The sequence below is a fragment of the Drosophila melanogaster genome, chromosome X (genome assembly GCF_000001215.4).
Source record: "Drosophila melanogaster chromosome X".
NCBI classification, from domain to species: Eukaryota; Metazoa; Arthropoda; class Insecta; order Diptera; family Drosophilidae; genus Drosophila; species Drosophila melanogaster.
The window spans coordinates 10,111,857-10,124,222 of NC_004354.4; the positions used below are offsets into that span (position 1 = coordinate 10,111,857).

At 39.2% G+C, this 12,366-nt stretch overlaps 1 protein-coding gene and 1 non-coding gene across 5 annotated transcripts in view; one reads left to right on the top strand and one right to left on the bottom strand.

The window, feature by feature from the left end:
- The window catches only part of RhoU, a 62,350-nt gene that overhangs the window by 25,330 nt on the left and 24,654 nt on the right, over nucleotides 1–12,366 (top strand). For all 3 annotated transcript variants that reach the window (NM_001042801.2, NM_001298144.1, NM_001042802.2), the window contains one exon: nucleotides 10,200–11,348. In NM_001042801.2, coding sequence (NP_001036266.1) covers nucleotides 10,341–11,348 — 1,008 coding nt within the window. In that variant the 5' untranslated portion in view covers nucleotides 10,200–10,340. The remainder of the gene's footprint in view (nucleotides 1–10,199; nucleotides 11,349–12,366) is intronic.
- Nucleotides 2,484–12,366, bottom strand: part of asRNA:CR44894 (antisense RNA:CR44894) — a 94,235-nt gene continuing 84,352 nt past the window's right edge. Inside the window, exon 4 of one of the 2 annotated variants that reach the window (NR_123853.1) lies at nucleotides 2,484–2,815. This is a non-coding gene — a non-coding RNA (antisense RNA:CR44894). Of the gene's footprint in view, nucleotides 2,816–9,832; nucleotides 11,313–12,366 lie in introns of those variants that run through there. The other variant, NR_123854.1, reaches the window with a different exon arrangement.

The following is a 12,366-nucleotide window of genomic DNA, read 5'->3' on the forward strand; positions in this document are numbered from 1 at the left end:
TTGCTGCTGCTGCTGCTGCTGCTGCGAGTGCAATTGCAAATTAAAAATTGTTTTTCCATAATTATTTCCTCTTTTTTTGAGCTTTCTGCTTTGCCACAGTTGATTGGCTTGTGTACGAAAAAGGTTGTCCACGATTGTGTCAACTTGTCGCTCTCGTTTTTTCGGACACTGGGTAAAACAAAAGATATATAAATACACACAAATGTATGTATGTCTATATACATATGAAAAAATAAGTCAAAACGAGACCAGAAAAATATGCTTCCCGGTTATGCAATCCCGATTGTCTGCAGGCCAAAACGAAACGGTTTTTGTTTCAGCGCAGGCGATTTTTAATTGCATGTTGTAATTGCTTTCGAAAACATGTTTGACATTCTTCAAAAATAAAAAAAGGAAGGTAGTTCTGGTGTTTGAAAATATATATATATTTTTTAAAGCCTTGACAACAACGTATATATTTTAAAATTTCTAATAATTTATATGAATAGAGTATACACACGAACTAAACATTTGTTTGAAATCTTTGTCATTTGTGGAGGTGATGTCCGCAGTGAATTAGAGAGACAAACTCGATCGGCTTGACTCCTTTTGGCCATGTCTCTGCCCCCACGAAATGTCACTTGCCACAGGGCTCTCCCCCCCTCTCTCTCTCTCTCTCTTTCTTTCTCTCGCGGCTATTTGCCATTTGCCATTTGCCTTTGGAACTGAATGGAGTGGAGCTCCATGTGTCATTTTTATCGCTTCACTCCATGGTAAACCCAGAAACCCCTAACTTTGCAACCACTCCACCATGCTCTGCTGGCATCTCGAATCCGGAGATCCGGAGTGCTCCAAGTGGCGCTGCATAAAATTGCCAACTACACAATCGCAGTCTGGCTTGGTTTTTATGACTCAGAAGTGCTTTACGCTGTGATTGAGTAGACAGCCGACCGCAGAGGCGTAGGGCAAAGGGGATAGACTCCCTCTCTCTCTCTCCATACATATATATCTATATATATCTATATATATATATGTACCTATATATCTATATAAGTGTACGGCGAGAATAAAGAGGAGTCATGTAGATGTGAAAATCGAAATTGTGAAAGTTAAGTAAATGACGGCAACTTGTCGCTGGGTCTGTATGAGTACCAAATACTCCACCATTCCGCGAATCACCACCCACCACCCATCGATGGAATCGGATATATATATGTATATAGTTGACTATACGTATAGTCGTTATTCGGTGGCAATAAAAGTGTTTCCAATACATACATAAAAACACCGTATAGAAAATGATATGGCATTCATAGAATCGTGTTGCTTTTCGAATTTTAAGAACTAAAAGTTTGATTTTAAATGGCAACATTACTTAAACTATGCTTAGCTAACTATATGAACTCGTATAAACTTATCATTTACAGATAATGTCTAAAACACTGTTGCTAGAATAAAGCTTCATTTAAGTTCGCGTATTAAAGTCTTATTACGCCTTACCTGTACTTAGGACCCTTCTTCCGAAGATTTATACTTTCGTGTAGGGATATCTGATCTGGGAACCCTTGCTTCTTTGGTTACCTCATTGTAATTTGCTGAAAATTTGTTGCTGCCTTCACCCAGAGCTGTATACGTATACACATACGTTCTGTAAATATGTGTGTGTGTATCGGCGGCTATATAACCAAGCCGTGATAGCCACTTGCCACTTGGCCACTGGCCGCTCTGGGCTGCACTTACCTACCTGGCTTACCTGGCCAAATTCCCAGTCATTTGGGTTCACTGCGATCTTTCCCCCCTTGCTACCACCTCTCCACTCCCTACCATTTTGCCCCTTTCCACGGGGGGCAGTTTGTGTTGGCCATTTCGGTTGCCGTTTTCGGTTGTTATGGCCACTTGCAACACACACACACATGCAACATCATCACGTAGAAAGGTAGACGAGCAACTCGAAAAAAGGCAACGAAACGAAAGAAAAATATCTGAAAAATTGATTAAAGTTCTTGCAACGCGCAAGCGGCATCAATTACCTGTTGCGGTTGCCTCTGAGGTTTGGCAACAGCAGCAGCAGCAGTCGCAGCAGCAGCAGCAGCAACCAAAATCAGGTGAAGGAGAGATGAGGCTGCGGCTGCAGAAGATGAGGCACATAACCGAGCCAAAGTTAAATATGATTACAGCGCTTGGCTTTTAGTTTGAAGCATTTTTCAATATATGCGATGATAAAAAAAATTCGTTGTGGTTGTTTGCTGTTTCTTCTTGTTGTTGTTGCTGCTGCTGTTGTTGCCGGTGGTTGGCATAATCAAGCTAAATTTGTTGTTGCTGTTGCCGCCGTTTCGTGAGCTGGCTTCGTGCTGCATCTTTACACGGCAAGAAAAAGAGGTAACATTGGCAAGATATAGCAAAAGATAAAGAAAGTAAACAAGGTCTGCAAGAAGAATTAGAAGTAACACGATCAGATTCCTAGTTTATATAGAATATTTACTGACACTATAGTACATCTAATGACCTTCCAAATCAGCTTTCATCGTAGATATTTCCCAGATCATTAACTCTTTCGGTGTAAAAGAGAATTTCCAGTTTTAAGCTTGGGCATGGCTTTTCTTTGGCACTCTCCCTCCTTAATTTTTTCTGCTGTCTCTGTATTTTTGTGTTCCTTCATTTTTTTTTTTTGTTTTTGATTGATGATATTACATTTTCAACTCATGTGTGCGCCCTTCTCTTTTCCACCATCTAAGGCCGTCTCTGTCGCGCTCTCTGGGCTGTGAAGAAAGCGCTTAATTGCTTTTGAATGCTTTCCGTGAGTTGCATTTGCCGCCGCCAGCGAAACAGAAAAAAGCTGAAAGAAAAAAAATTGTAAGAAAAAATAAAGGAAAAAGACAGCTGGTGCTGGTTGGGGACCGGCTTGTTTATGTAAAAAATGTAAAATCATTAAGGCAAGCAGCAGCAGCAACTTCTGGCATCGTCTTCGGCTTGGGTTCTTTGGTACTTTGCCTCTTTGGACATTGTCTATGGTTGCACAGTTTGACAAGCACTGCAGCTAAATGCCAAACAACAAAGGGAATCTTTAAAGCTCGCCACAGCCACTCTCGAGATAGAAACACTTGAGCCGGGGCACCAACTCCTCCAGTTGCTCCTCTTTGGGTTCCACCCCCTCAATTGTGTAGAAATGCCAGCTAGAAAATCGAAAATCCAACCGCAAAGTGGAAGACTAAGCAGAAGCGAGCGAAGAAGCCAAGTCGTCAAGTCTTCGCTTTGTAGGTAAATCTATTTCTGTGGGTATGATGAAAAGGTCGAAACTGTTGGCTTATGAAGTGGTTCTGTTTGAATCTTTAAAGAAAACGTGAGCATTGTGTTACATAAATCTATTCACGCTTTATCTCCAGCTTACATTTTATAAAAATTATGTGTTATATGTGCTTAAATATGTAGATGGTAATGTTTGTTTTTTTTTTCTATAAGAATTTTTAATATAAGAATTACTTAAGGTTATGCTTATTGGTGACTAATCAAAAAGCAATTATAACTTCCGGAGTTTAAAGCAAACTTTTAAATATTAATTTTATCTTTTATTTTTTGTCAGAGTATTTTGCATTCCATGTTTTATTACTTCGTTGTAGCTGCTTTTTAGGCTTATTTATTTTATTTTTCTATATATATATATTTTTTTTTGACAAAACAATAAGGGGAGACTGACTCCCTGTACGCTGTGCAACATTTTGAGAGTTGAAGTAGCTGGTTAGGCTCGAGAAAAGAGATAGAGAAGAAGGCAGGCAGAAAGAAGACCATTTGCTGCATCATTAATGGAGCCAGTCTGCATGAGGTGGAGGGCAGGGGGCGGGGATTTTCAGTGCCCCACCCCCCTTTTTACCCCCTTTTGATCATTGGGTAAATATCAACAAGCGGGTCCGTCCATGTCTGCGACTAAAAGATTTTTTCAATTCCTGGAATTTAATCAAGGTGCATCTGCAAGACGGGTACAAAAAGTCGAGGAAAAAAGAGAAGACCGCTGGCGGTGGTCGTTGTTGTTTTTGTTCTTGTTCATCTTGTTGTTGTTGCTTTTGTTGTTGTTGTGGATGTGTCTGCCCAAATAGTTAAAGGGCAAAATAAATAAACGTCGTCGTCGGTCGACAAATGTGACGACAACGCCGGCAAAGAAGAAACTCTTGCCTATAACGATGTGCCGATAATGAAAGAGCAAGTTAATGTTGCTGTTGGCTGTGTGAAATCATTTTGTAGATGCGCGTGATGCGATAATATATTTTTTTTATACACCCCTTTTGCTTTTCCTCTTTACTTCTTTTTTTTTTTTGTTTATATTTGAAGTTTATCTAGCCAAGAAGCTGTGCCGTATCTGTAAGATACTTGTACTTTTGCTGCAATGACATTTAATTGTTGCAATACACCTGCGGAAAAAAGATGTATATTTAAAACCTGAACAAATACGAAATCGCTTCACTCGCTAAGAAAATCAAACGGAAAGGAAAACATCAAAAAATATAGGGCGAGCAAAAACTGTAGAAGCGCAGCAGCTGCTCGGGAAGAACCTAATCAATTTTCAGTAACAAAAGAATCAAGGTATATAGAATAGAATAGTGGAGATCCGGAACAACAGCTGTTTCTCGGCTATTGTCTTGTATCCCATAGATACGTAGTCACCCGAAATGTATCTCATAATTTGTATGGGTTATCTAAAGCGGTTACCTGCTCTCCTCAAAACTGCTCAATTGTTCTCAAAGGATGCCTGATGGTGATGAAACCGGTTTGGTTCCCAGATTTATTTGTTCAAATTTTACACCTGCAGAGATATAGATACACCGTCAACAGTAAGAGATTAGAATACACACAAATGGGTTTATTCGACCAGCAATTACAACAAAATAAGTAGTTGCTTAAATTACCAGCCATCTATTATGCAGGGCCACCACCAACCAACGTGTAGATTAAAATTTCAAGCCATTCTATTTATTTTTGCAAATAATTTAGATGAAAATCATATGCGTGAATTTCTCGATTGCAATACGATTTTTGCGCATCGCCCTCATTAAACATTCATCGCTCATTCATTCAGTTTCTGTGTACTCGGGGACTATAATAACAATGAATACAAATTAAAGACCAGCAGACGCATTATGATGAGTGCATAATGTTGGCAGATTTATTCACCAGATTACCAAGAGAATGGAAAGCGGCTTAATAACAATATGATGAGCGGAAAATTTAAATTCAAAGAGGCTGGCACAAAATTAACCAGGGGGAAAAATATATATATATATATGTATATATATCGATGTGACTAGTAAGAAGCTTAGGAATTTAAATTATACAAGCAAACTCACCTCAGAATCTCAGCGTTCTACATTATTGTATGGTATACATTAGATAGTTTATAATTAATTTCGCAATTTGTCCAAGTTTTTCCATTTACCTATGTTTACAAAGTTCTTTTTTTCTTTCTCTGCCAATGATTTGTTGCCTATTCTTGTGCGCGCTGCTAATTTACGAGGCTAATTTGCTGCGGCAAGTTATTCATTGCACTGCACTTGACTGACTCAGTCTTGGCTTTTATTCCCCTCATTCCCCTTTTTACCACCCAATGCCACCATTTGTTTTGTTGGCCATTTCCTGTCACGTCTCTCTGCCACATGAGACAGCAACAGAAAAGAACAAAAACAATAAAGAAAAAGCGGCAGCTCAAACTGGTCAAAGAATTTGCAAGGAAAGTTTCGTTGGCTCTGCAGGAAAATAAAAGAGTTGGGCTAAAACAGGGGGGTTCAAAGTATGCCAATTGTCAGGGTCAGGGCCTAAACATGAAGAAGAAGAAGAAAAGACGACGAGGCCTCTTCTTTTTTTTTAAATTTCTTCAGCAACTGCATTAAGCGGAAAGTTTATCGAATTATGTGCAAAGTGACAAAGTCGTACGAGAAGGAAACTAATAGCGATTCACCTAAGTGATTATCCAATGGATATCATTCTTATGCCAACATTAATCCAACAGCAGGCTAATACAAAAAGTGCAGTCTAAACTAATCGAGCTCTCGTTAATAGGTATAAAGTGTAAAAAACTCCACTTTTAAAACTTTCCAATGTGGCAAAGGAATAATTATACTAAGTGGATATGCCTTTCACACTGGTTGTTTTCTAGTTATAAGCCATATCAGCTGGCTAATGCAATTATTGGCAAACGCACAAGTGGCACAGAAGCTAACTGTGAAGATAATGAGATGGAATTTCCAGAAGGGCAGCAAGTTAGCTCACTTGGCCAGAAGAGATCGTCGCAAATGGGCTGTGGAGAGCCTGTGAAAAAGTCAGCTTTCAATGGCCCTTTTTCGACGTCTGTCTTCCTGCCTCCTGTCTCCTTTGAGTCATCATCCTATGGATACTCCTCTTAATTTTTGCTCCAACCCAACCTTTTGCCCTTTTTATCCTTGACATCTTTTTGTCTCATTAACATTTGCGCCACACAATCAACGGCAAACGACGAGACTGGACAGCGTTTTTTCTCCAACACTGTTGTTGTGTCGGGGTTTTTTTTTAAATATTTTTTTTTGTTGCAACTCCTCCATGACACGCTCTTCTGCTCCCTTTTCCCCACTTTCTCCAGCGTAAATCTTCTTCACCTCGCTTGGATGTGGTCCAAGTGGCACAGTGGTACGAATACTATTATTGGCTGGAAGCATCATTACATTTAAATGGCAAAAAAGTAGCTTCCAATAGTATTAAAGATTTTTAGTATGCGAATTTAATTAATTAACTTTACAGTTGATTAAGATCTATAAAGTAATTATAACTTTATTTCGAAGCTTTGACTGCTTTGACTTAGTCTTCACTTAAGTTCTTCTGCTTTTCGCCAAAGCCAATAACACTAGTTTTTGTTTATTTCTTCTGCCTAAGAGCAAATTGAAAATGGTTGCGTCTTTTTTCCATTATCCATTACTTTGAAAACTTATGATAGAACTGTTGGTTATTAAACATTGTAAGTAATATGTTGAACTGAAAAATATACATATTTTGAGGAGTTTATCCAGGAGCTTGCACAAACCTCCGATTTGTAGCGTATTTTAAACGTCGACCTATTGTCTTATGTTTTATTATCCCTGCTTTCAGCTGCAATTTCAATTTAGTCTCTGTTTTGTTCTGTGTTCGGTGTTTTGCTCATTGTTTTTATTTTGCTGTTTGTCATGGTTGATGTTGCTGCTGCTGTTGTAGCATTTGTTTGACAAGCACCACGTACAACATGCTCGTTGAGCGGAGTGGAGGAGCTGTCCGGGGTATATGGGTTGGTTACAAAATTAAAAATGATATGGAATCAACGGCGAACAGTGGGCAATGGGGAGCTGGGGAAATTGGCAAGCAAAAGATGCACTCGACCATGTTAACCAAGGGCCGAGAACCCGGCAAACAAGTCAGTGTCAGTGTGGAAAGGCAAAAAAAAAAGTGAACTTTATGACATGTACACACCGAGTCCGAGGCGGGAAATGGAATGGTAAGCAAATACAAATGGAAACAATTTAGAGGGCGATGGAATAGAATCCAATGCGATGAGAGGCTCAAAAGGAGATTTAAATACATACATACATATATAGGAACACCGATGGTGTATCATCAAGTTGTGTTTGACTTGCTTGCATATCTGATCAACTGCTATACATTCAACATTTATGCCTTATAAGGCATTAGAATCCTTTGAAACACAGTTTTTTATCAAAACATTTTCGTGTTATTTCTGTGTCTTCCGCTTTTCCCAACCTCACACTCCATTGTCATTTCGATGCAGTCAGCTATGTGCCAAAATTCTCGTTGCAACGACCGCAGCAAGGGTAACGATAAAAAAAAAGACAGCTGAGATGAAAAAGTGCTGTAAAATAAGCGTGGGCGAATCATTTTACCTTTATTTTCCTTCAGCCATTTTCTTCTTCGGCTGACAGGTTTTTGTTCTCTTATTTGTTTTTATGACATTTTATTATGACGTCAATGGGGGGGGAGGATGCGTTTAATTGACAGTTGCCGTGGTTCTTCTCCTTTGGCTCCTGCGGTTGCTCCTCACTCTTATATTTTCGCCCTTTTTTATTTTAAACTTTCTTTTCTAACTTTATGGAAATTTCTTCAACGGAGCTGCATTGCGTGGGTCAAGAGTAAGGGCACTGCGCACTTTTTTCCATGTGGAATTGACAGTTTTATGGCTGTTCGATATGTGGAAAATAATGCCACTGACGTTGCAATTTAGTTGTTTTTTGTTTGCTGCCCTATTGTTGCAGTGTCAAAATTGTAGCTGTTGTTATTGGAGTTGCACTTTCAGTTTCAATTTTCAGCATTTATGTAGCTTGTTGTTAAATTGTCTGTAAGAAAACATTTGCTCACAATCAAGTTTATTTGTTTTTATATTAATAAAAACGTTACTTGTGGCGTGTTATTTTATCAAAATTTTTAAATGTGGATTGCTAAGGAAGGCTTAGCTCGTAAATAAATTCCAAACGAACTTTATTCAAAAATTGAGACTTTTGATTCTTTGCAAAAAATCGATCCTCTGTCTTTTTAGTGAAAAAAATATTCGGTTTTTTTATCAGAACATTTTAATTAATGGTCCAAATATATAATGCCATACCTCGTTGAACTCGTTACAAAATTTCCAATCAAACTGTGTTCAAAACTGGATATTCAAATTTTTTGCCATTTTTTGCAAATTTTGATGATGTTACCCCTTACAAAAAATGCAAAAATTTACTCAAAAATTAATTTTCCAAAATCCTCCAGAAAATGATAGGGTTCGTTAGCATGGGTAATTAGCTGTTCAAAACAGTTATTTTTACATCTATATGAGCATTTTTAGCCAAGTTATGACGAAAATTCCGTTTGTAAATATAAAGATTTTAGCAAAATCCGTTTTTCCGAATTTCAGACATCAAATAATCGGTTTTTTTGCAACAACTTTAAAAATAATTGTCGGAATATGGAATGTCATACATCGTTGAGCTCGTAATAAAATTTCCAATCAAACTGTGTTCAAAAATTGAAATTAAATTTTTTTGCCATTTTTTGCAAATTTTGATGATGTTACCCCTTACAAAAAATGCGAAAATTTACCCAAAAATTAATTTTCCAAAATCCTCCAGAAAGTGATAGGGTTCGTTAGCACTGATAATTAGCTGCTCAAAACAGTTATTCTTACATCTATATGAGCATTTTTAGCCAAGTTATGACGAAAATTCCGTTTGTAAATATAAAGATTTTAGCAAAATCCGTTTTTCCGAATTTCAGACATCAAATAATCGGTTTTTTTGCAACAACTTTAAAAATAATTGTCGGAATATGGAATGTCATACATCGTTGAGCTTGTATTTAAATTCCTAATCGAACTGTATCCACAAATGGAAATTTATTTTTTTGGCCATTTTTTGCAAATTTTGACGATGTTACCCCTTACAAAAAATGCAAAAATTGACCCAAAAATTAATTTTCCAAAATCCTCCAGAAAGTGATAGGGATGTTTAGCATTGGCAATTAGCTGCTCAAAACTGTTATTCTTTCATCTTTATGATAATTTTTAAGCAAGTTATGATAAAAATGCCTATTTGTTTTTTCTTTAATTTCGGTAATTTTCCTAAATTTTTCAAAAAATAATAGGGATCGTTAGAATTGATAATTAGCTGTATAAAACAATCGTTCTTTTTGCTTCAAGATCATTTTTTAGCTATTCTATGATGAAAATATCAAATATTAATATCAAAACGTTTCCAAAAGTAATTTTAGCTGATTTCCGATGATCATCGATTCTAGTTAAACTGTGAACACAACAGCAAGCTGTGACACTTCTTTGTAACAATTCGACTGCATTTCTTTTTTGTTCATTTTTCTGCTGCTGACAGAGATTCTGGTTGTTATAGTTCCTGTTGTTTGTGGTTCCTGTTACAGTTACTGTATCTATAATAACATAAGTTGCTAAGAGCTCCTCCTCTTGCTTCCGCTGTGGCTGCAACAATTGCATCAACTGATGTTGCTCTGGTGACTAAAGTTGCAATTGTGGCTGACATATCCCATTACAGTTTCCGTTACTGGTTCTTGGCTCAAAGGAGGTGCAATCAGAAGTACAACAGCTGCAACATGCAAAAGAGTTGCGAAATACTAGGCTATTTCCTATATGTATATATGAATTTTACTGCCAATAAATGCGAATCTTTTTCAAATATATATGTACAAATTCTCGTTCTTTGACTCTCCTGCAGCAACGCAAACTGGTGGAAAATTGTGGCAAACTTGTGTCGTCATCGCCATCGTCGTCGTTCTCCCCAGCCAACTGTCATTGTCTTTGGCATTGGGCAACATTTTAATTGAAAAAGTTTTGCCAACTCTGGCACGCAGGAGAGATGACTGTGAAATTGGCCAAGCTGTTTGGGGGCGTGACAACGGGTGGCATTGAGATTCTGGACTCCCCGGGCAATCCGCAACAGCATCAGGAGCAACAGCATCTGCAGCAACAGCAACAGCAACCACTAACAGCACCGCAACAACATATGCAACAGCAACCACCACCTCTGCCGCCACCAAATGCGAATATGAAGAGTCTCAAGTATTATGAGCACCTGCAGGCCACCTACGACTGTCACGATCTGATGGATCATGACCAGGATCAGGATGACTACGAGGACACCTGTATGCAGCGCAACCATCCGTATAACAATTCGCAGAGACCGCTTTTGGGCGACAGGCGACCGCAACTCACTGTGATGAGTGTGGGTAAAAAGGGTGCAAAGTCTGGGATGCAAGTGCAGAATCTGCCACCATTGCCGCCACTAAGGACATACATCTCACCATATGTGCAGCAACAGAAACGGGATAGCGCGAAGGGATTGCATGGATTCAATGACTTCGATGCCCTGTCCCAGCAATATAATCAACACCTTCAGAGTCCACACATTGGCTATCCCTATGGCAGTCCACCGTCGCCAACGGCTCAATCCAGTGATTTTTGCTTTGATCGCCAAACTGGTTTGGTCATGCTGCCCGGCACCGCGGGTGGCCAGGTCAGCTCGAGCAGTTCGAGCAACTGCAGCAGTTCGCACACCACGTCCACCTCCTCGCCCACTAGATATTATCCGGATAATCCCGGTCATGCCACTGGTCTTTTTGCCTCCCGCTTCGAGGATGACTTTTGCATGCGTCGTCCTGCCGTCCAGGAAAGTTCATCGCCCATCATTGCCGGTGGTTGTGGAGGCGGAACAGGATCAGGATCAGGAGTGGCACTAGGAGTAGGTGGAGGACCCTTCATCTTTGGCATTGCACCGGAGCAGCAGGTCACGGATTATGGAAGCAACCCACTGCCACCAACTCCTCCGCAGCTGAAACAACAATCTGTGATTAGTCGAAGCCCACTGGTAAGTCTGCATATCCTATTATTTAACTTTAAAACAATATTTAACAAATCGTGTGGAGCTTAACTAGATATTATTCATTTTAATGTTGCCATGCAAAAGTCAACATAAGCTACAAATTTACCACCTGGACAGGTGTGCGAAAAAGCCTTGGCCAAAAACGAAAAAAAAAACCTCTTTGTTGAGTTTCGTTCGGGATTTTCCCACAGAAAAGTGGGTTGGATAGTTGGTTTTTTGGTTTTTTGGGGGAAGGGTTATGAGAAAAATTGTGCAGCATGCCATGCAAACCAAGAAACTAACAATCGATTGTGTAGTGTTCTTCTTCAATTTTTTCTTGCCACAACAATGTGTTGGTTTTTTTTTTTACCGCACTCTGCGTTAAGAATATACCGTTGTTGCTGCTGGCGTGGGTGTTGCAAGTTGTTTTTTTTTTGCTGCCGTTCGAATGGCAACTGCTTTCAGCATTTCGCATCGGAACGTCGCCTGTCTATTTTGATAATGGCCAAAAGGTGCTCAGCTCCTCGTTTAACTGCCAGACTGATAAATGGTCAGTGGGTGTTAAGATGATGCGATGGTGCGATGGTGCAGGTAAAAGTCTTCTTACCGTCTAACTACCAAGCACAACACCTGCACGAAGACAAAGCCCGTCAATGTCTGAGCCTGTGTCTGGCTGAGCTTTTCAATTCAACAGCCAGCCAGGCAGGAGCAGCAGGAAATTCAGGACCTTTCAGGACTCTCTCCATCCGCCACCGCCGACACTTTCCAACCGTGCAACTTTTGGCCCATTAAAGCCAAGCAAATTAAAATGTGTTGCTCAAATAAAATGTAAGAGCCTTTTAACGTCGCTCTGCTTTTCATTCTCTCGCGCAACGGAATCCTTTTTTGGATTGAAACACATTTCGTACATTAATAATGAAATTAATTCATGAATAGCAAGTGTGAGCGAAATTAAGAAAGGAGCGGCCAAAAATCGCTCTATTAAGAAATTAAATAACATCGTAGAGGAAATGAGAAAAAAAAA